Genomic DNA, 24753 nt, shown 5'->3' with positions numbered 1-24753 from the left:
GCACCACCTCTTGGTGCTACACATTGTCAAAAAGCATCCAGGACTCAAGACATGAGTCCAGGCTTCCCGGACAGTGTTCCTCATGTGGATAAAGAGCTCCCCTGTTTCTCTGAGGCCCTGATTAGATCTATTTGTAAGCTGCACACACCCATGCAAACCCATGTACCACAGCTGCTTGTGAGGTAGCTGGTCACACTGGTTCTCCAACAATAGCATAAACTGAGACTTTATGACTGTGATTTAGAAATACCTTTATTTGTATTGGTTTCTTCTGCTTCTAAAGTTTCTTATGTCAACTTGTCAGCAATTTGCTGCCAAGACAGACAAGGAGAGGAAAGAACATAATCTAAGAACATTTTTAATCAAAACTGGAGTTTTATTTTTACTGAGCAACTCCAGAGGTAGATAAGACTGTCAGACATTTTCAGTTCCTCTGGTTAGCAGGAACCAGTCTACTGTGAGAAGCATCTTAAATAGCTAAAGAAGCACTTTGGATAACTGAGGATTAAGGGATTACAAAGCCGTGTCCCATTTTTAATTGTTTCTTAAGCCATGGCTCTTTGCCAAGCCTTGTGAAGAAACAGTCGCTTTCCAATTACTGACAGGCTACAGGGATTTTCTATACGACAGCAGCAAACAGACCAGCATGTTTACTCCTTCAACTACTATACCCCTATAGTTTTTTTAGGGCAAGGGGTGATAAAATTATCTAAACCAGGTATTTTACTTATCTTGTATTGTTGCTTATTGCAAAATGAAGTTCTGCTTATCACTAATACTACATTCAATCCCAGGGAACAGCTACAACAGCAGTGGGGAGACAAGGGTAAACTCACTATCTGCTAACTCAAAGCAAACAGAATACTGTCTTTGTAGAAAACTTATTTCCCATATCATAACCAAGCTGTAATTATCTGTATCAGATCCCAAATCTGTAATTATCAGAATTGTAACCTTCCCAAATAGCAGCTAAGTACCAAAATTAGCAAAAAGGACACAGAAAATCAGATTTATATCTGAGACTATTTAACCATGTCCCTGGTTCAGGGAATGAAAAGGGGTTCTGACCAAGCAGGAGACGTGAGGAGTCTTACCAGGTTTGGAGAGAGCAGGGACTGGAAATGAAGGAGAAGACCTGCACTGGCTATCTGCTCCAACCACCTCCTGCTGGCCTCCAGAGTCTCCATTTCATACTCTTTGTTGTTGTCAAACATCTGATTTAAGGCCACCATCAGTTGCTCTGAAAATGCACAGACTGTGGCCACCAGGCTCTGACAGAAGACCATGTCTCGTCTCAGTTGTATCTCACTATCTGTGAGTTGTAAAAGCCAAAAGCAAATTTAAGCAGGAGATTAGTTAACAGCAAAGAAACTAGGCTGGAATTCCTTATCTAAAAAACACATCATTTTTATGTCAAGCAATTTACAAGTTTACAGCCTAATGTTATCTCTAGTTAGTAGTACTGCATGACCCAATTTTCCATTTTCCTCATTAAAATATTATGTTATAATTCTAAAATTGCATATGAGTGTATTTAAAATCTGGAATTGAAAGTATTTCTTTATAAACAATGTATCAAGTTTAATGTACATGCCATAAATTTGATGTACTTTTAATGTCACAGACAACGGAGGCAAGTCAGATCTCTTTGCTGCAATATGAGAGCAAGCTGGGTCCACAAACATTTACCTTCCACCAGAAAGCAGGGACAGTCAGCAGCTCTTAACATGACTGCATCATCTGGCCTACTCCACAGCTACCAGCTGGGGAGGGCAGATGAAGGCTGTCTGCTGGAAAGCACAGTATTGCTACCAGAACATGATCTATCCAAATAAAATTTATATGAATGTGAATCTATAAAATAAGTTCAGAGCAGCATCACATGGTCAGAAAACAGAGATTTATAGTGCCAAGAAAGTCCAGAAAAGGTCTGTAGGTTGATAGCTATGGAACATTAGCAGGTGATTTAAACTAGGGACTAGCTAACCTACTAATTTATTCTGAATGGCATAGGTATTAGATTAGCTAAAAGTGAAAAGAATTAGAAAGGAAATCATATTCTCAATAAAGAACAAAACTGTGATGATAAATATTCAGCGCTTCTTTCTTGTCCTCTTTTCTGAAGGTCTTGAAATAATTTTATCATTATAAGCTGTTAGGCAAACATCAATCACAATGGTACAAGGTAGACTTAATCTTTCTCAGAGCAAGAGAAGCAGATCAGATGATACAGAGGTCTTTCCAAAGCCTAAAATATTTGTCTTTGCTACTAGATTGCTCTGCCCCTAAGAGGCTTTCGTCTTTTTCCAACTTTTCTGTGAAGCTGACAAGAATTCTGATGACTGGATAAGTCAGCAGAAATTATTCGGTACTCACAAAGATACTACCAAATTTAAAAATGTGCTTTTTGGGCTCCAAATATTTCTCAAAGTAACCTCATTCTGTCTATTTTCTTCTGAGATCTTCTTCAGTCTTTTCCTCAGCTATTGATAATAGTGAACACTCTTTTGCTATCATTTCTATTCTACATGACAGTTTCTCAGAATCTTAGGAATATTTTCCATAAATGGCCAAATCACTACTATTTATGCAATGTGACTCAATGTTTGCTGTAGTTGTTTTGTTTGGTGTTTTTTTTTGGTTTTTTGTTTTTGATTGTTTAAATCAACCTCCCTGTCTCTCTCAAGTTGTGCAAATCCAGAACAGAGAGAATTTTTATCTTTAAGAAGTACACACATCTCCAGCTTCAAAAATCCCACTGGCTTCTCCACAGTCTAAAACTTTCCAATGTTCCAATGGTGTTCAGGATTTGAGCCTAACAGACATTGTTTCCTCACTTTGCTGAATTTTATCCCTTTCTTTCTGACAGCAGCTGGCTTCCTCTGTATTTCCTGCATAGGGGAAGCAGTACTCCTGTGTCTCAAACATATTTCTGAATCTCATTTAATACTACTTGAACATCAGATACTGAATACAAGAGCACTTTTGGGGTCCTTTTACAAAAATACTTTTATACTAAATAAACTAGAGAGTTTACCAGCTCATAAAACAACATAAATAGGGAAAACTACTTTTAAAAAAATCAAGTCTAGGACATTTTCTCAACTCACTTCTTATTTTAGGATAAATAATGAATTATTAAAAACTTTTCTAACATTTTGAAGAAATCTGACAACAAAGAAAGATTATAATCCCCTTTATAAAATTGTTCTTGTGTGTCAAAACAAAAATAATGAAATAATGCATTCATGTAGTGCTGTAAGATGGTCAAAATAATGAGCTTTTACAGTTAAATTGGACTGCCTACTTGAACATATAGGCACCTACAAACTGTAGGGAAACTCGTGCCATAGATATTTTTAAATACTGGTTCAGTGACATTGATTTTGTAGACACATTGATTTTGTATTTTAAGCTGTATGGCATGATAGTAGAATTAATACAGAGAAAAATCAGAGTCCTTCCAGAAAGGAGGATCTTAAATATTCTCTAAAAATAGATAAAAGGAAAGGCATGGGTTAAAATAGCAATATAAATCTGGAAACAGATGGGAATGAAAAGAAAAACAGCAAATAAGAAAACGCCCAAAGAAGAAAGACAGCTGAGACACTATGCAAAAGCTGGGTGTTTAGTTCTTATTTTATCTGCCAAGATCTAGAGTAAATGACCAGATAAGGTATTTTGCATTGAAAGGGAAAAAAAAACAGAATGTGCAGTGTTTGTTAAAAAGCTCTGAAATTGTGTTCCTCAGGAATCCTTACTCTAAACAGCAGGATGAAGTTGCTGATTATCAGGTTTTATCATATCTGAGGTTTCCCCCCCCCCGTAATGTAAACACAGTACTTCTGTTCAAAAGCAAAAATTATCTCAAAACCATCCACATTCACTTCCCTCCCTCCTAAAACAAGCAAAATTACCTGTATATTCTAGAAGTGCCAAGAGTATTCGCGCCTTCACCTCTTAAAGAAAAAGAAGAAAATATTTTGAGGTAATGGTTAATAGTGTTTTCCTCAACATAATATTGCATTTACAATTTCTCATTTCATATCAGCTTAACTCCAGCTTCTTTTTAGGCAATGCTGATTCATACCTACAAAGCAGTAATGAGTCTCAACTTCACTTAGCTGTACATATGGCTTGATAAAAACTGATAATAATCAAAAGCCATCACTGAGAAAGAGAGATGAAAAGGCAGCTGCTATCTCAGAGCACATGTGTAGCAGCTGGCCAGAGCAATTCCATACATTAAGAATTCTAGTCCCAAAACACTAAAACAAGACCAGTTTTCACTGATTCCCACGTTATCCTAATTATTTCTTCTCCTTCTCTTGTACTCTTTTGTTCACACCCAAAAATCTCAAATTATCCTTATTTTAAATTGTACCACAGCATTTAGGATAAATACAACAGCATTTTCAATTTACTTCCAGCCTTCAGATTTTATTTTGCTTCAAAAATATCTTTTCACTAAACAATCTATGAAACAAAAAAGTACAAATTTTAAAAAAAATCTTAATTTACACAGGCTTATCTCTCTTTGCACTTCCCCCCCTACACACTTTTATGTTTTCCTTGGAGGGGGCTGCTTTTCAAAGGATGCAGGCAGGCTGAAGGAAGTGCACCTTATGTACCAGAGCACAAATTTAAATATGTTAACCAGTGCTGCAAGATACAGGAAGGTTAAAATCTGCCATAACCTTACAGAGTGCCAAACTTTCAGCACATCAGTTGTCCTACAGGTACTACTTGGAGGAACACAACACTATTTCACATGCTTTCATATCTTTCCAAACCTTCTTTCCCACACCCAAGTTTCTCTGCAGTCCTGTTCAAAGCCCTGTTTGGTGCATGAGCAGAGCTGAAACTGGCTCTATGAACAATAATAGAATTTGGTAATTTGTTTCCTCTGCACTGTTACTGCCACAGTATCTCAAATACAAACACCCAAACATGAAAAATTATTAGTTATTCCTGAAAATTCCTGGTTCTAGGTTGTTTCCTTAGCCTTCTGTCTTTCAGAAAAGAAAACACAACTCCTTACAGAGATTAATAAACTGGAGTCTGAACATAACTTAGGAACTGAGAGTGTAGGGAAATGCAGCTTTTAGCTGAATAACTTAGATACATTGAGGCTATTATTTGCAGCTTGTTTTAGATAAGATTTGTTGAATCTTTGAATTCAAAAGAATTTGAGGTACATATAAATAATGATTTCCTGCTTATGGGGAAATCACAGGACACAGCAACTCTCTTTTATCATTGCTATAAGTCTTCTGTGCTTCAAAATATTCCCACAGGCAAAAGAGTATTTTTAGATCATTTATCTACTCACCTGGGCTTAGAAGTGAACCTTGGATGTCAATCATTTGCTTTTCAACAAATACCAAATGCTATGAAAGTTCTCACTCCTTATTGCTACATGTTGTATGGAAAGGAATAACTCCCTAGCACTTTCTCTTAGATTCTGATTTGTAATGCAAGATTACTTCATTTTCTTTTATTTTTAAATATTCTTTTGTACTTTATTTGAAAAAAAAAACCAACCCACATTATCCTGCTATTCTGATCTTTGCTAGGAAAGGCTAGATTTTAGCTTTATTTATTTTCACACCTGAAAGAATTTAAAAAAGACAGATTTTACACTGCATGGTTTATTATTTAAATTGAAATACATTTTTTTATACCTTAAATAATCAAAAGGCTCCGTCACATCTCACTCCTAATTTAAAATAGAAGAGAACTTTCTCAATTGCATCATATTTCCTGTTTGAACTTAAAACTACAGTGCTAGAAAAATAACTGCACTTCCTCATGTAGTTACCTGACTAGCTGGTGAGAAATCTGGCTTGCCCCAGAACACCTCTTCTTTTGATCAAAAATCTTACCTATTTTTTCTGCAGGAAAAAGCAAATACAGAAATGTTTCTTGCTCTTTATTTTGTTTATACCCTTCTGGTGTTGAGTCCCTTTCTTTCCATCCATCTTCTTAATGTTCCTGGCTCCTACTCAAGTATTTTCCCCCTGTGCTTTCCAATTCTTGTGTTACATATCTCACACAGATTCACAATCACGTACCTGCATTATTCTTCCTCTATTTGGTGGCTGTCCAATTCCTGCCCTGACTACTGCCCTCTCCACCAAAATCAAGTACTTCCCTTCAAAGATCTGCCTGTGCCATCAACTTATATTCAGCTTTATTGGTTTTACAATTTATTAAGCCAAGTCAATCCAAGAAATAATTTCATTCTTTTCTTTAGTTACTTAGCTCCAGAAAAATCCTTCTAGAATCTGCATATTACTTCAGAGAACTCTACAATGCTAGCAACTAGATTAGCCTTCTAGGCTGGCCTTTTACTGTAACTGTTGAAATATTTTCTTTCTCTAAAGATATGATAAGGCCAATTAAGCAAGTAAGGCAAATAAGACAATAAGACAAATAAGGAGACAAAGCAATGTCCAGCTATATTTTAATTTTACTGTCAAGGAAGGTTTGGCTGATTTTTTTTCTGTTTTCTTTTTTTTTTTTTTTCAATCTGTGCAAACCTTAAAGTATTTTTTAATAGTTCTTCCAATCCTAACACTAATAAACAGAAAACTGACAGACCAGAGCAATCATCCTCAAGGCATTCTAAGATTTCCCATTACATCATATTTATTAAACAAAGTAAATAAAAGGAATCTTAGTATCTAGGACTTAAAACATTTCATCTTTGTGAGGCTCCCATGTCTCCTGCATTAATGCACTAATCAATCTAATCTAATAGATTCTGCAATGCAACAGAACAATGAAAAATATCCTGTGATACTATTATAAAAAGAAAAATTAGTCATTTTTCAATAAGGAGATTAATTTATCATAATCATCCTTACTTACACAGAGCAATAATGGTTAAGTATGTTTATAAAAACTAAAAGTTTTAATTACATTTTTTTTTGTCCACCGTGACTGAAGTTTTATCCTTTGACTACTTCCTCTTAAAAGAGAAAAATGTATCTGCTTTCCTCAATTGCTGAAATATTGTCTTTTATTCAAAAACAAACAAGAAGATTCTTCTAAAATCCCAAGACACAGTTCAACTTGTTCTCAAAAGCAAAGCTAAACAGTCATATTAGGTGGCACCTTTTGAGTTTTTTCCTAAATCAAGTGAATAAGAGGGGAAATGGGGAGATGACTCTCTGTGCCATGTGTTAGGTTTTCAGCCATAAATAGCTCAGGGCAGTACTGGTGGTTCTCCTAGGTATCCAGACCAGCTGTCAACACAATGTATGATGGCAAGACAGGAAGGAGTAAATCAAGAAATGAAGACACAAAGGGAAAATTTAGCTGTTAAAAACATTATTAACTCTGCTTCTTGTTCTTCTGGTTTCAGTTAAACCCAGCTGCTGTTTTTTTCTCAGTGAGCTGAGTATAGTAAAAAAATAATTTTTTATATTACAAAGGGGCAGTAAATCATTTGGACTTTGATGAACTCTCCCACAAAATTTTGAACAATCTCAGCTCACTATTGAGGGTATATGACCACTGTTAAAATGGGTTAGGTCTACTAATTCTATTCATGGGCAAACAAGTTATGTGTAAACGGTCTGTTAATCTTAGCTTCTGAAAGGGGTAAGTAAGGTTCATGACAGATTTCCATTCCTCCTTGCCTTTGAAAGAATGATAAATACTTGAAAATAATTTGTTTTAAGCTGAAGAAGGACACACAGGAAAAAAAAAAAGATTTCAAAACTATTTATTAATTTTTCACTCAATGACAGCCACCATTAAACTAAAAGGATTATTCTTAGTATTGGAGAGTCAACTCACTGTGATTTACTTCAAAAAAGAAACATTTATGTGGTTGTTTTTATAATTTTCTAACCCAGTGTCTGAAAATATGATGTATCTCAAATCAGAAATGCCAAGTCAGAGAGGGAAGAGTTTGTTTGGTTTGGCTGGTTGTTTTTTGAAAGTTTATAATAGTAAAACTTATCACAAAGTTCTTTCCCATTGGTCTGATATTTAACAGTTTCTTTAAGGGACACTGTAGCAACTAGCCCACAAACTGAAGAAGCTAAACACACACACACAAGTAATTTAAAGCTAGTCCTAAGTTTTTGTTCCCACAGAGAATCTTAGCATAGGCATTTTTATAAAAATATTCTTACTCTTTATTTCTGTTTCTTTATCAAGCAGCACAGGAAATAAAGCAGGAATTAAAGGCAAGAGACTCTGGAAGGAAAAGGCCAGTTCTTTCTTATGAAGACAGGGAAGAAAGACTAAACCTCAGCTCACTGTCACTTGGTGGTGAAGAGGAGCAGAGTACTTGGTATCTTCTATACAGTGGTGGAAGGGAGGCAGAGTAGGAGTCCATCCATCAGTTGGGATTGATTAAATGAAAACTATGGCTTTATAGCAGAAGGAGTGATAATGACTCCAGAAAAGCACAGAGAAGACCAAGGTACAGAACAAAAGCTGCAGAGACTTTATCTCTCCAGTTAAGACAGTGGAAAAAAATAGCTTAATTTTAACAAAAGTCTTATTTTAGTGTACCAAATCAGTCAAGCCCACTGGACTTCAGTAGCAACTGAAAAACCTACCACACCCAGCATATGGTTGCTTTGTTCTCATTTGCCAGAAGACTATTTTCTCTTCAGCATCTAAAGCCAACAGGGTAAGTACAAGACAGCTGTGATAAACTCCTCTAACCTTGTTATTGAGAGTACAACCTATCTCTAGGATACACTGTGTTCCACAAATCTTGCTAGAAGCAGCAGGAAGCAGCTCTACCTCTCCCCTTCCCTTCCCCCTCTGTATCATTAATGAAGTGCTTATTTATGATCAGGCTGTTCTTACCAACCTTCAACAAATTTTCTGATATTCTGGGCAAGGCCCCGGACACTGCTGGGGAGGTTCCAAGGGTCTTGCTTGATGTGGAGTCGTAGCCTCTTTGGACAGCTGAGCTTTGGTTCCATTTCTTGCTGAAACTCTAAGCAAGGACAAAAATAGTACTTTTCTGTTTAAGCCTCCTGAGAAAGTCACACTAAGACTTTTTTTCCTAAATGCTTTCATGCTCAAGGAGTTGGTAACCTATTTAACTGTAGTTAAAGCTACGGTGGCAGATCTAACAGTCATCCAAGCTCCCAGCTTAAGTCTAAGGAGTGAGTGAGCAGCATCCCCAGACATGATTCTTTCTGAAGCAGGTACATAACAAGGTGCATAGTAAGTGGGACCCTGGAACTTCTAGAGGCAAAATTGTTTCAATCAGAAAATTAAATTTAAACCAAAATTACTTACTTAAAAAAAAAAATCAAAAAACCCAAACAAACAAACAAAAAAAAAAACAAAGAAAAAAAGAAAAAGAAAGAAAAAAAGGAAGTTATGTGTTCTTTCATGCAAATTCATTTAGCAGGTAGTAATTCAGGCTTTGTAAAACCTCATAATTTGGGTAAAAACACCCTCTGGCCACTAAAGCCAGTATTCTTTGCTAAAAGATATGTGTTAGGGTCAATACCTTACTACCGATATTAATAAAACATTTATTTTCCCACTGAACTTTTCTTCTTTTTTTTTTAAACTCAGTCTACTGAAAGAAGATTCTATTATCTTCACTTTTCTATTTTTCATCACTTATGACCACTACCATATGCTTATTTATACCTTTAGACTTAAGCAACCATACAAGTGGTAGTGGAGTGTCTGAATTTACATACAGGATATTTCTTTTTAAGCAATCAGTAATATTTATATAAGTATATATTTGGCATAAATATTGCTGTGACTATAAATTACAAATTATTTATAAATCAACTTCAAAAATAATATAACTACAAAAATAATAAAAATATGGCATTGGTAATAAAGCATATCAGGAATGGCTTCAGTAATTGTGACAAAAATGTATTAAAAAACATGCAATATAGTAACACTGCTTCTTGCTCCAAAAACCTCAGCAATAAAACAGTCAGTTCAGAGTCTAAAATTCAGTTGAATTTGAAATTTTTTCCTACATTATGCAATAAAATATAAGGAATCAGTTTTTAACTAAGAAATAATATCTATTTAAAATGAACTGCAACAATCAGTTATTGCAGAATATACCACAATTAAGCAAAATCAGTCCTTTAACACCAGCTCAAGGAGTGGACAGCCATGTACTCTTCAAGCTATCTTTTCATTCTCATAGCTAGAATTAAATGTTACCTTGGAGGCCTCGACCTGGTGTAAAGTACTTTGTCTGCTCAAAGGCCCTCATCACAGCTGGTCCTTTCAGAAGATTGACGATTGAATCGACCTGTTGGGATCAAGGTTCTGTGAGAAAGATGTTTTTCACAGCAACAATTAGAAATTCTTTCTGTAAGAAACGTGGACTACAGACAAGCAACTTCGGATTTTTTCTTACCTAAGAGCTCTAGTTAATGTAACAAACAGGAGAATGTTACTCTAAATTTAAGGGCCTGTTTAATTTGCAGTTTTGGACTATTTACAGAAAACTGAGGGAAAATGAGTAAATACATACCATCTCAGTAAACAGTGGGAAGCAAAATTAAAAAGAAGTATTTTCCAAAGACATCTTAGCTCAAGCACAGACATCAGTATCAAAGCCAAGAAAAATAATTTCATACTTGACCAAAAAGATGCTCCAAGCAGCTATGGAGCTTGTCCTGTTTATCATGGGAGATTCGAACACTTATGGGAAGCTCATCACCTGAAAAATATTTTAAAATGAGAAACTGTTTAGAAGCTTCAGCATGTTTTCCAAAACCTTTGCAGCTTAGATAATCTGCTTTGCACACAGACTGATGTGTCACAGAGTCCTGTGCACTGTCAGGACTATAGCAACTGCTCTCCCTACATATTTTGCATTTATTAGTTACTCGACAATGAAGAAATGTCTCTAAAAGAAAGGACAATATTCAAAACACAACTGATCATGGTTCTTGAAGACCTGCTTTAGATGAGCCTGCTTGAGGGGGAGACTAGACCAGATCATCCCAAAAGGTCCCTTGAAAATCCCACTGTTCTGTGACCAGAACACGCAATTCTTCTCTTCTGGAGAACATACTAAACTAAACTCCAGACTAAATAGCCAAGTAGTGTGAACCCAACGTAGTGGACCACAAAGTCACTGAAATGCATTCAGTGTGAAGCTTTGGTAAGCACTGTACAGAATTCACAATCCTAATGCTCTTACTAACTGCATTGTTCTGAGATTTTAGTAATTCAGCAAAAATACAATACCCAAATTATTTGATATGAAGCTTTTAGTAGCACATACTGTATCATTTCCTAAGAAAGTGCAAAGGAGAAGGACTCTTTTAAGTCACTGTCCTGTCCCTTGCTCTTTCAGACAACAGGCAATATACCTTGAACCCTTTCAAAAAATGTTGAAAAATTGAGCTTAAAACTGATCTTCCTCCTTGATTCCTTGATGTTGGTTACAGACATTAATTAGCCACTTGAAAATTTATGATCCAAATTTATTCAAGGTTAATCTAGACTAATTTTTCTTATGTCAGTGAAACACTTCAACAGTACTTTTCTGCCCTTAATTTTTTTTTTTTTTTTTAATTGCAACAAAGCACAGTGCCCAAGACCCCTGATCTGGAGTTAGCCAGGTTAACTTTGAAACCAGCTGAAAATCAGGCCAGAAGAGAGTGTGAGTTTCCCTGAGCAGCAGTATTTGTGACCAAAAGCACTGTATCTGTGCTTGGCTAGCAAATGGCCTTTCAGGCACCTGAGCTGGTACTTCAGCTTGATGCTGCACAAGAATATATCAGCTCATTCTTATCCTGAGTTGAAGATACAGACCCTGGGTTTCCTCTTTTATTAACAATTCATGTTGTCCCTCATCCTTTACTCTGTATTAGCTTAGCTATGGATGTATCATTTCTGGAAATGAAATTCTGTCTTATTCGCACTACTCTGCGTAATTTACAAAGTATCTCAGATACCTTTCATAATGTCTTAATGCTTTCCTCTTGCAACTGAAAATATCTTTCCTGGTACAATGAACAATAAAAGTTATGGCCAGGCCTCACTGGTGGTTCATATTCAACTAACATGCTCAGTTTTTTCTTTTCCTAAATCATTCCCAAATGATAAACTCCCAGCTTAGAGCAAATATTTTTTTATTATTAGTCCTTGAGTATATGACCTCCTTCCCCATGCAGTTAAATTCTATCTCATTCCTATTAGCAGCTGCAATTACTTAAATCCAATTTGTCATGGCATAAACAAGAATGTGCTTCTATGTGGTCTCACATTCCTTCCTATAAACACACACAGCCATATCCTGCAGTCTAGGTGCTGACACTGGCTAGGAGAGCATTCCACACTCACCTAAAATGCTCTTCACTTTGTGCAACATAATGCATTGTCAAGACATGAAAGACATGAAAAGCACTGACTCCAGGAGCTCTAATACATTCTATTCACAGAGATAATGGAATGTTGGCTCTCTTTTACAGAAGGATTCCTAAGTGCAGCACTAGCTAGGCAGAAGCAAAATTATGAACTTCTATTACTAAGGAGGATGCAATTTTTAAAATAAAAGCAATAAAACTGCCAGGCAAAGGAAAATAATAAAATTTAATAAAAGGAACAGAAGACGGATTCATAGATTAGTTTTATAAACATACCTGAATCCATTTCATCACTGTGAAAATAAGAACTGCACTGACTGCTACAAATGCTGGTGAAAGAGGCAATGGAGTTCCTGTTGCTGTTGCAGTCGCTTGAAAACAAAATACAAAACACAAAAAAGAAATAAAGCTATGTCCTTTAACACAGGCTCTGTTGAAAAGACTTATGGAAATTCTTTCCCTTTTCCCATCCTAAATTTAATGATGAGATGGTCTGTATAATTCTTTATACGCAATAAAGATCCCTGTGCTTAGGCTTTCATTTAATTTGCAGTCCTGGTAAGACTCAGAAGACCAGATTCCCAAAATAGATGCTCCAATTATCTCCCTTCCCATTACCTGTGAGCAAGTACTTGCAGAACAATAATACAGACTTTGAATGAAAAACAACCAACTTTTCTTGCATGAGTGGTAGTTTTTGAATCTGTGGCCTCAAATGTTTTAGTTACTTCATATTTTCTCCTGGTTCACAGCTAATACAAACATTGAGTCTTTACAACTTGCATAACAGAGTCTCACTGTAGGTTTACAAGAGATTTGATTCGTTTGAATAGCACCAAAACTGAAATTACTAACTAGTTTCCTTGTCAGCCAAAACAGTTCATGATCCCATCTCTTCCAGCTGCTCTGTTTTTTAGAGATGTATAGACATTTACATCTGTGGCTTCAGTCAAAACTTCAATGCATACAAAATTTCACCCACATTGGTCTAAAAGGGAGATTTTGGGATTTAAATTTGTAATTTTTTTTCTGCTCTTTTCACTCAAAACCAATTTTTTCTGTACAGAAAATACATGAAGATATACCTACTCCTGCAGGAAAACCAGAGTAAAACACAGACTTTTGCACTAAAAATCCTATGAAGATATATTTGAATTCAAAGTCTTCAGAGTTGTTTAGCCATATGAAAATAATTTCATTTCAATATAGGAAATGCTTAAGTAATTATCCAGCAGAGGGAGTCTTCAAAAACCCAAGTGAATGTAATATAATGTAAAAGTGTACCTAAGGGAGGTTTACACATAATGATAGGGTCTTGTTTTATGATTTGGGTGTACCCATTCACCAAGATTAACATAACCATTTGTAAAATAACACTGCAGTTATACATGTGTTCCCTGTTTGTTTTCTTCATTTGTGTAGATACAGAAGTGACCTTTCACTAATTTAGGAAGAAGACTTATATTTCCTGGCTAATGTACATGTTTTGGACCTGTTGTCAACAAGGTAAGTGAACGAGTTAAACTTTTAAAAGAAGCAATATGATGTAATTACAATCATAACCATTAAGTAGATGAAAAGACATCAGTAACAACATGTTCCTAATAGTGGGTGAACAGTCCCAGGGAGTATTAAAAATTTCTGGCTGGATATTAAGAAATGTTTTCTAGCTAACTCTATTCACTTATTAACGTCTCCAAAGGGGAGATGAAGGTTAATTAAAACTGGGTTGTGCAAAGCATGAGAAAATAAAACACAGGAAAATGAGAAACAGATTAGATGCATTTGCTGTATCATTCTGCATGATTTTTGTGTTGTACTGTAAGGTTTAGGAGACCCTACACAAAATGAGAGCACTATAATGGTTAAAATAAGCCAAGCGGTTCCAATAGTAACCACTGTGGCATTATGAGAGCTGGAGATTTTAAGTATTGACCAATACAATTATTTAAGCAAAGAAAACAACACTCTAATCTCACTCTAACGCTTGTCCTTAATGCACAAATTTTATTATTATTCTGCATATGGAGCCCTAGGTTTTATTATTCCTACAAAGCCAGAAAGGGCTATAAAGGACATGAATCAGAATAAAGAAAATATTTTGAACAAAGAGATGCTGATGTCCTGGGTCACACCCTTCTTTCTCTACGTACAAATCCTGTGCCAGCTGGGAAACCTCGAGACAGGAGCAAGGACACATCACTGGAGCAGCTCATGAACAGTCAGTCGGACACATCATGAACATGCAGGAAACTCTGAATGTGTTTATGCTGGACCAAGAACTTTTCCTGTGTGTTCATCATGGTAAGACCAAAATGAACTTAATCTGTTTACATCTGTGTAAACACAGAGATAGTTTGATATGAACTCTTTCTACTACGATGAAGGCTTCATATCAGCCAGGCTGTACTAAGCAAATATAGCTTAGGAAAGACATCTCAGCAACACAGAGTTCTGTAGAAAAATGATGAACCTACTGAGATCCTAATTTCTGAGCATGATAATGAACTATGATACTGAACAAATAATGAACCCTCATTTTACTTGCAGCTAAAATTCAAATTTATTTCATGTAGTTAGCCAACTTTCTCTAAGTAAAAGAGTATAACCTATATAAGAACTATACTTGCTATAAGTACTCCTTCCTTTTCAAAATTCTTCACATTCTCATTCACAGTATGCATTACTAATTCTAGAGGTGAGTGGATGCTACAGTACTTAGAGTGAAAGAAGGTGAGAAATATATGTTGATAAACAGTATATTTTTCTTTATCCAGAAGAATGGTGGCTCTATCACTTTGCTTTCCATAGTAGATATTTGGTTTGTTGTTGGAGACATAATAACCACTTATTTCTAGTTTTTGTAAGACAGGTAATCTAAAGTAAAGTCTTACATCTTTGGTTGTGATATCCTATCCATATTTGACAAAGATACAATAATTAATCTGTATTCATAAGACTTTATTTTACACATCCTGAGGCTAGTTACACCTCCATTAGTAACGTCAGAATCATATTCTAATAGTCTTCATAACCACTTGATACCTTTACAAACTTCCATATTTGATTCAGTTGAAAAATAAAAATATTATTAATAAATTTACCTGTAAGAATCCCTGTTACTGATGGTATCATGACCAGAATCTTCTTGTTCATCACCTGTTACACTGAAACAGACTTTCTTTCCATTTCTTTCACCCTTTTCATTATCACTGTCTGCTGGTATTAAAGGCTCAGGCGTTTTACGTTCTGATTTGGGGGAATATGTTATTGAAGAAAGAAGGCTGTAAAACACACAAAAATAAAGGCAAATTAATGTTTTTCAAAAGTGAGATAGCAACAGGATAACATTTCTCACCACCATCCTCCAATTATTATTCTATACTATGTGAAGGGAATATCTTAATTCAGTCAATATCTATTTGAAACAAGGAAAGGAAGTGACAAATTCAGTTGTCAAAAACTCTAACAGTGAAACCCATTAACCTCACCAAATACTTAATCATGTATGAAAGCAATGATTCCAGCTGGAGAAGAAATACAGCACATTCTTGGACTCTTGGGGTCAAACTGCATATGAACATAACTATTTTAAAATATGAATTCTGCACTTAGCACAAATCAAGAAAACACATGAAAGTAACTGTAAGTCTGTGAAAAGCATGTATTTTCCCAATAACTACTGTACAAGACATGCCAGCATGCACCACAAACTATTCTACTAGGACATTTTAAAGATCTTTGTTAACATCTCTGTGTACTTCGTGACATTCAAAGTGTCTAAGCCATTATCACTAGTAAAACTGATGATTAATATACATGCGTCTGTGACAAGCACAAAGTGACAACCAGCCAAGAAGAGAGAACAGTGCGGACTGCTACTTTTAGAACATGCAGAAATACTGGCAGTGAAAAGTTCATATTCTTGGATGATTAATTCATACTGAGATGCTCTAATTTACTTTCAAGATCAGAACAGCAATAATGGGCAATTGTCCTTTAATTCCTATTGCCCAAACACTCCATTAAAATCACACTTTCTAAATAATATCTGGATTTTAAAAGCAGCATTTTTCCTGCAAAAACTACTTGCTAACTACTTGAAATGAGAGGACACTGAACTATACTTTTTTACTCCCCTTGAATTACTTAGAAACAGTAGCAGGGTTTTATTGAAGGAGCTGTCAGGATGGTCAACTGGCAAACTTTCTGTCAAGTACATGGTAGGATTCAAAAATAGGTTAGATCTTACATGAAATTCTTGATACTGATGGGAATAGACAGATTTTATCCCATATATAGTTAAAGATACTGCAACTGCAGTACAGAAAAATGACACTAAAGGTAATAATAATACAGGTAATGATAATAAAGTTAAATTGTAATACAGGTATAATTTCACTCGAATTTAAATTCACCCCTCCACTAGACTGATATCTTTTGGGCTACATTACACCTCAACACTTCATATCAGTAGGAAATCACAGCTCAAATCTTTCTAATCATTGGCAAGCATAATTCCATGAGTACAGGAAGAGAGATGGGATCCATATTTTACATCAGTGTTCAATGTCAATCTCATGATAGAGCATATGTGTTTTTGAACTTGTCCTAAAATAAATGTGTTATGGAAGCAGAAATCCTAGGAAATCAGTTCTTCATGCCTGTAGAACTTAATTTCTTAGTAATATCTAAGGCGTTCAAAAAAAGATTAGACAAATTCATGGCAGAACATTCTAACATTGCTCTTAAACCAAAAGGTCCATTCTGAAAAGACCATTTAGTTCTGCCTGCTGAAAGATGAGATAAGGACAAAGATAAATCTATACTTTTGCTTGTTCCTGTGTTCCCACTCTTATCCACCTAAAAATAAAAGTTAATTCTAGTAAATTCTTGAGGATTTTTGTTGTTGCAAGAAAATAATCAAGAGAAAGAAACAAGTATAATGAACTGCAATATCAGCTCCAGAAAATATCTTCCCCTGAATAACTATTTATCAAGACACAGACAGACTATTATATCCCCTTCTTTTATGTGCCTGTTTAGTCACTGCTGCCAAGAGCTCAGTAAAAGACTGATTAAGGTAGCTGGATCTTATCCTAAGGGAGCTTTTCCATTTCTTTCAGCATGCAGGCTCTTTTTCTAAGGAAAATTCTTCTCCTGAACTACCATGAACGAAAGATGGAACTTTGGATTACCAAGTTCTGGAGCAAGCAGTTACTGAAGTCACTGACATGCTCTTAAAAACTCAGTCCAAGAAGTTGAAAATAAAAACCTGGATACATCCCCTCCCCGATAACCATGTTTAAATATACTTTTGTTTTTGTTCTTAAACACGACACATTACCTTAGATATCTAGCTCTCAAAGGAGAAATACATGCATGAACAGTAACTAACAGCTAGAGAGTCTCTATGAAGAATATTTCAATGAAACAGAGAAATTTATAACTTAAAAAAACAATCCTCACCTGTGGAATTACTCCTACGTGTAAACCAAGTTAACACAACCCTGACAAACAAAACCTGCTATGGCTAGTCAAATAATTAAAAATGGCAGTAACAAAAACCTTCTCTGCCTTTTTCTCACTCAACAGAGTATGGTCCCAGAAGACATCTTTCCAAAAAAGTGCTGGGATGGTGGTAGAGCTCTGTGTGCATGAAAACAAAGAACTCATCAGAGTCACCATATAGGAAACAATTTGAAAAAGGACTTATTTCTGTGTAGCACCTAGCAGCAACATGGGGTATCTGCAGCATCACTAAACAACTATTGAGATACCATTAAACTATTTCAATGTGAGTACAGTGGAGCCTTGAGAGGCTGTGGAAAGGGGATACATATTCTGTGTGCATTTCTCTCTCTCTCTCTGTCAGTACTACATCATTTATCCAACCAAAACTCATCAGCAAACCTTCTCATAAACTCTTATGCAGACAATATTAGGAGTACAAAATTTTCTCTTAAATGTTCCCTTGCCATAATCCATAGGCTCTCACAGACCTGCTCTTCAGATGAAACACTCGTTTTTCAATCACTAACAAACAGCAGAGGTTGAGCAGATAACACTGCCCAAAGATTTTGTGAGCTGAAACACAGACCAGTACTGACCTCAATACAGAGCAGAGACCTTTGGTAACATGCATGAGCAACTTTTCCTACAGTAAGTATAAAGAGCACCAGTCATTCAGTAGTCCAATTTTTCCATCCCATGATATCAACATAAATTAAAAATTGTGATAGATACCATGTTCATATTATCCATCCTGAGAATATTAAAATAATGAGGATTGCTTAGGATAATAATTCAATAAAAAATACATCAATTTTATTGTTACTATGCCACAACAGAAAAAATAAATTCTACTGTCTTTATAAAAAGCACAGAATCAAACATTTCCTTCCAGCTGTTTAAGTATGAAAATTTCTAATTAAAGCATGGCTGTTGGCTTATCTATTGTGTCACTCTTTCTTTTGTTTCTTTAGTCCTAAATCTCAAAAGTTAATTAGCATCTGCAACCATGTTCTAATACACCACATACCTCTGAACTGCTCACTTTTCCCTGTTCAGCACTTTTAAATAGGTCTCTTAGCTATCCTGTTTCCTCTATAGAACTGCTTTCCTCTGCAGTAATTACTCACTGGCAGTCCACTCAATGTCCATGAGGAATAAAGCATGAAAAGTCTCAGTCTTCCAATCAGACAAAGGTAAAATTTACTAAATACATCTGTGCACCTTATACAAGATCAGCTACAAGATCAGTGTACAGAAAATTCAGGAATAAAAAACAGTGAACCCTTGTGCTTGTACACAATTTTTCTGTGAGTGTGTGTATTTATATATACATTTATACAAAAGGCTCAGAATTTCCTGTGCTTTTGCATCACAAGCTCAAGGGAGTGGAAAGGAAAGGTGTGGCGTACCAGCAACTAGAACTTCCTGAAATATTGACTAAAATTACTTCCATGAGGAAGAGAGACAACACAGGCTTTACAGATAGTATTTTCTAAAAGCACCCAAGCACTGAAATTATCATGAATTTAATTAATTTACTTCATCTTCAGTGTGGTAATTAGCAGAACTATGTAAAGAAACAGGAAACAGCATTTTCTTAAAAACACTCTTGAGTCAACTCTTGCTTTCATTCCCATTGCAGTATGTGATACATTACAATTATTTATAATAATTACAAATACATAACTATTACAACTAGAGAACAGCAAAAAAAAAAAAAATCCCACCTTAAGTACACATGAAAGGACAAATCACACTACAGTCTTCAAGATAACATGAGAAACAATGACACACATCTAAACTGGAGATCATGACAGACTGTTTTTTAAACTCAAAAAATTCTCTGGTTTTGTTTTCAAAATTAATTTCTGACTTTTGCATTACATATGGGCTCTTTCAAAACTTAAATGTTTCTTATCCTTCTTCATCCTTATTCCAAGTAAAAAGCCCAGAAGTCAACTCACCTACTTTGCAGAAGAGAAAGCAAGTTATAAATACTTGTCCTGAATTAGAACTAACTGTGATGAGACCCTGAGTCTCCCACATTCAAGCCAAATGTTCTAATCACTCAAGGGTGGCTCTCCCTAAATCCATAGCTCTTCCTTAAGGTCAATTTCATTTTGAAAAATTTCTAACAAATTAATGCTCTCCCTGTAGGTGAGTAATGTCTTAACCAAAAATTCATCTGTGGGACTATTCAGCAACACCTGAAGAGTTCAATATAGGCCATTTTTATACCTCTGCCCTTTGTTTTCATTCTTAGTGAAATTGTAGGTTACATTGTGTGCCTCATATTTTCCTCACTTCAAATTAATTAACTTTGCCTCATTCTAAAGAAAATCTACAAACTGGGAAAAAAACCTACATACAAACTGTGGGGAAAGAAGTCAGGCATGCTGCAAAAAAGATCAAAATACAACATTACCTGCACTTAAATTTTTTACTTTACTTCGATTCTGTCTGAAGTCAGCATTGAATCCTATGCTATACAAAAGCATTGCCCAGATTTATCATTATCTTCTATGGAAAAATTAAAGGCAAGTCCAGATGGTAACATTTACTTACTCATCTATTTGGCAGACACATGTTTCCACCTCTTTCAGTGCCGCTTGTAATTTGAACAGCAATTTTTGATAGACATCTTGTGTTTCTAAGTCTTCTTCTTTTAAGAGGTACCTCAGACCATGGCCCTCTTGCTGACCAAGAGATTGTCCTGAAGGGGCAGCCATAGTAGTAATGGTATGTTGGACATAAATCATGGGATTCAGTTTACCTGGGAATAATTCAAAGGGATTTCATCATTATTTTTTGAACATATATTTTGAAGTTAGTAAAATACCTAACAGACACTGAAATACTTTTCTGTTTAAAATTCATGTACTTATTTAATTTTGCATTTTATTTGCATTTCAAAGTCAAGCTATTTAGGAGAAAGTTATTGTGAAATTATGACTATCCATTATGCTGTGAAATAAAAGTAAAAATCAAAAGAAGGGTGATTTCAGAAAGACTTGTCCTCAATTTTAATATTTTGGCTATAAACCTAAACTGATTACCTTTTAAGGCTCTATATCAGAAGCAGTGGAAGTAGGTCTTTCAAGCTCAATTGACCTACCTTGGTCGGTGTTTTTATTTTCCTTTTCATGGGAAGAATGTTTTCTGCTGTCTAACTGTACACCAAAGGCACTACCAAGGGAAGTTGAGGTCTTAGGGTAAGACACTTCCATCACATTGATATGGCAATTGGTGGGACAGAAATCACTGCTGTGAAGTGGTGAAATCTTTGACTTAGCTTGTTTGAAGGTAGGCCAAGCTCTGTTTTTTAGCACTCTTGAAAACTAGAAGAAAGAAAACCAAATTTTGATTATGAGCTCTTCTTGTGTCTGCATGTAGCTAACAATTCTTGTGTACCTGACTAGAAAATAAAAGCTTAAAATATTTCAGTCATCCTTGACTTAAGATGTCTTGACTCTGCAATTTGCATCTTTCTCTAAAAAGGAAAGAAAAATGTTTTTCATTTTACATTTTTAAGGGATTTTTTTTTTAAGCAAATGACATTTTAAGAAGTAAATAGCTTTGTAACAGAGAGATAGAATTTATTTCCCATGGAACATAATAAAAAGTGTCTTTCTGGGGAGTAAGTCTGAAACTGCTGTACTGCTCATGACATTTATAAACACCTGCCAACATTTCCAAACCAGTATTTTTCAAAAACTCATGAAATTGTCGTCTGAAGCTATAATGAAGACAAAATCAGAATGTATAAATTCTGGATTTCCTGATCAAGAAGGAGGAAGTCCTCTTTAATTATATCTTATCCTCCTGCATTAGGAGAAGCATTGCCAGGGGTTGGAGGAAGGTGATCCTGTTCTCCTCAGCACCAGTGAGGCCTCCCTGGGTCCCAGTCTGGGCTTCACAGAATAGACATGGGCATATTGGAGAGAGCCCAGTGGAGGTGAGCCCTCTGAGATCCTTCAGGGACTGGAGCATCTCTCCTGAGAGGTAAGGCTGAGAGAGCTGGGACCCCTCGGCCTGAAGAAGAGAAAGTTCAGGGATTAACACATCAATGTATATAAACACCTAAAGGAATGATGCGAAGAGGACAAAGCCAGGCTCTTTGCAGTGCTGTCCAGTGCCAGGACCAAAGGCAATGGGCCCAAACTAAGCACAGGAGTTTCCTCTGAATGTCAGGAGACTTTTGCACTGTGAGGGTGATTGAGCACTGGCACAAGTTGCTCAGAGAGGTTCAGGGAAGAGAGGTAAGATCTCCCTCCTCAAAGATGATCCTGGGCAACCATCTCTAGGTGGCTCTGCTTAGGCAGGGTTGGATGGACAAGACCTGCAGAGATACATTCCAGCCTCAACCGTTCTTCTATTTTGAGTGACATTAGGAAGCTGATGAGCACTAATACATAAAAACTGCAAAAACCCCATTTTACAGACTTTCCTAGCTCAGCACCCCTTCTTCCCCCCTATATATCAGCTCAGCAATGAGGAATGCTTTTTATGGTCTAATTCTAATACAGTGCTTAGCCACATCTCCTTGACTCTAACATCTTAAATTTTGTGCAGTGTCTTGAATAGGCTTAGAGTTATTTGGTTTTTACGATGAGAAGATGTCAACCCAAAATGGTGAGGACTGAACTGAACACTCAGCAACTACATCTGTGTCAGAATCAAGTAATGAGATCAAGCTCTTCAATTGGAAAAGAGATTTGTAGAATTTTTGTCAATATGTGTCAATTCCGGTGCAGTTTGTGGTCAGGGGAGGTTTTTTTCTGGAAAGATGCATTCAGTGTTTTAATCACAATATCTCTCTAGTCAAAATATTACACAGACCTACTTCAGCTGTGAACCACAGCTCATGCATAAGAATATTTTCAAAGTTAACTTGCAAAGCTTCTTCACTAATAAATGTCAGAAAAATTCAAAACAGTCAATTTTTTACTAACCCTTCAGTTGAATTAAGACACATTCCTTCTGCAAAGTAAGATGTTTCTGTATAGGGACTTAAATTTCTGTTTATTTTGGTATCATATTACTTCAGTCTGATGAATGCTTTTAGAAATAATTACATTTAAATCTTTAGATCACAAGAAGATCTGAAGGGTTACAAGAAATCCAATTATGGAGTTGTTCAAAGGCTGAAGAATGTACAAATTGTTAAGAAGGATACTAAGGACATTCAATGATGAAAATGTTTCCGCAAGCAGTACATATTTCACATCTCAATCTCCCACACATCCTGCTCCAGAGAGACCAAATACTGGCTATGATTTAATCAGGTCATAAGTCAGGACCAAAATTCTTTTCATATATGTGTTGAGAAACATCTGGGACTCATGGCACTGGAATCGAGGTCTAATTGGAGCAAAATGTTCTGATAATAATAATAGTAGGATCTGCAGAAATCCACAAGATTTTATTTATAGAATTCGAACTTTCACAGTAAAACCAGGAGCCAAGCTGGGCTCATGCACTCCAAAAGTCTCCTGTAACTATGGTTACCTTTACCTTGCCAAGGAAGTGACACATCTATTCCTGAAATCCACTGCATTACTAATTGTCATTAAAAGCTGTAACAGTGAAACTACTGATTTTTGAGCAGATGAGATTTGAAGTGCAGTCTGTATCAGGAATATCTGCTTCTAGACAGTGCAAGAACTATGAAAACTTCCCTGAGGTTGTTTGTTTCACATCCAGCAAGCACAACAAAATTTGATTTACTGTCTTGGCCTCCTCTGTAGAGGCTATATATCACAGTCAAATTTTTCAGCTACAGAAGACATATAAATCACCTGCATGTTACTTGAACTGTAACTGCTAATATGAAAACTAATTAGTTTTTGGGGTTTTTTTTAAATTTCATTTTGAAGTGTAACCAGATTGGAAATATGGATGTTTGTAATTCAGGCAAACAATGGAGAGGTTAGATTTTTGCTAAAGCAGTATCTGGATTCTTTTGATGTCTCCATTAACACAACTCATTTATTCCATTTCTTTTTAGAGAGCACCTGGAGAAGTCTGACAAGCTGCTTTTTGACCGTCATCCTACTGAATACTGAGCTACAAGTATTCCTAACAGTTCTCCCTTCTTTCCTTTGAAAACTGAAAAATCATCCTCTAGCCTTTTATAGGCAGCTTCTGCAAATGTGTGAAGCTTCTGTATTCACTTTCCTTTTCCTTTGCTTTTTTTTCTTTTCAAATTTTCATGCCTTAACTCTCAGAACAGACCAGTTTCTAAACGTCACAACTCAGATCCCCAAATGAGGCAATACAGGGCAGACCCACTTTTTTGCAGTCATTTTGAGCCAGCTTCAAAGTAATTCACCTCCCCATAATTAGGTTCCATGAGAGAGGAACTAAGAGTCTGGATGAGAAAATGATTTTGCATTAAAAAGATGGCAAATGGTTGATTCATTTATACCCTGCTTACTTAAACAACTACAGAAAAACGCACTGACAGCAACTAGAGGTCATAGTTTGGGCTATTTATTCATTCACATACCATTAATTTAGATCTCAAGCATATGAAAATCAGTGCCTTCTCCATTTTCCATGCTATTATGTTTTATTAAACCAAGTGACGCTAACAATTTACAGAGATGGTACTATTAACAGAAATGCTAGGGCCTAAAAGTTGAATAAAAGGGTTACAATTTGGTATTTGTCTTGCACTAGAAAAAAAAAAAAATTCTGTTGTTATTGCTACATTTTTGGTTAACATCTGCAAACTCACTAGAGTATTGTTTAAGGCATTTACAAGAATGACGGCTCCTTTGCGGAAATGTGCAGTTGATTGTCTCTACAACTGAACACAGCAAACAAGAAAGAATACAAACTACCCAAAGTCTAAAAAAGGGATAAGAAAGAGAATAGCCTGAAAACAATTGAT

The 24753-nt window shown here is 35.8% G+C and overlaps 1 protein-coding gene and 1 long non-coding RNA gene across 3 annotated transcripts in view; one reads left to right on the top strand and one right to left on the bottom strand.

Moving 5' to 3' along the window:
- Positions 1-24753, bottom strand: part of PREX2 (phosphatidylinositol-3,4,5-trisphosphate dependent Rac exchange factor 2) — a 168907-nt gene that overhangs the window by 50977 nt on the left and 93177 nt on the right. For both annotated transcript variants that reach the window (XM_002198999.6, XM_072924731.1), the window contains exons 24-32: positions 20974-21196; positions 20424-20631; positions 15449-15628; positions 12621-12715; positions 10605-10687; positions 10183-10273; positions 8840-8968; positions 3918-3959; positions 1095-1312 (exon numbers count right to left, since the gene is read on the bottom strand). In XM_002198999.6, coding sequence (XP_002199035.4) covers positions 1095-1312; positions 3918-3959; positions 8840-8968; positions 10183-10273; positions 10605-10687; positions 12621-12715; positions 15449-15628; positions 20424-20631; positions 20974-21196 — 1269 coding nt within the window. The remainder of the gene's footprint in view (positions 1-1094; positions 1313-3917; positions 3960-8839; positions 8969-10182; positions 10274-10604; positions 10688-12620; positions 12716-15448; positions 15629-20423; positions 20632-20973; positions 21197-24753) is intronic.
- On the top strand, positions 8514-24109 carry LOC115493913 (uncharacterized). The gene is made up of 3 exons (XR_012054171.1): positions 8514-8653; positions 13767-13850; positions 23866-24109. It is a non-coding gene; the product is annotated as an uncharacterized lncRNA (long non-coding RNA).

The sequence above is a fragment of the Taeniopygia guttata genome, chromosome 2 (genome assembly GCF_048771995.1).
Source record: "Taeniopygia guttata chromosome 2, bTaeGut7.mat, whole genome shotgun sequence".
Taxonomy (NCBI): Eukaryota; Metazoa; Chordata; class Aves; order Passeriformes; family Estrildidae; genus Taeniopygia; species Taeniopygia guttata.
This window is presented reverse-complemented; position numbering and strand designations above follow the sequence as displayed.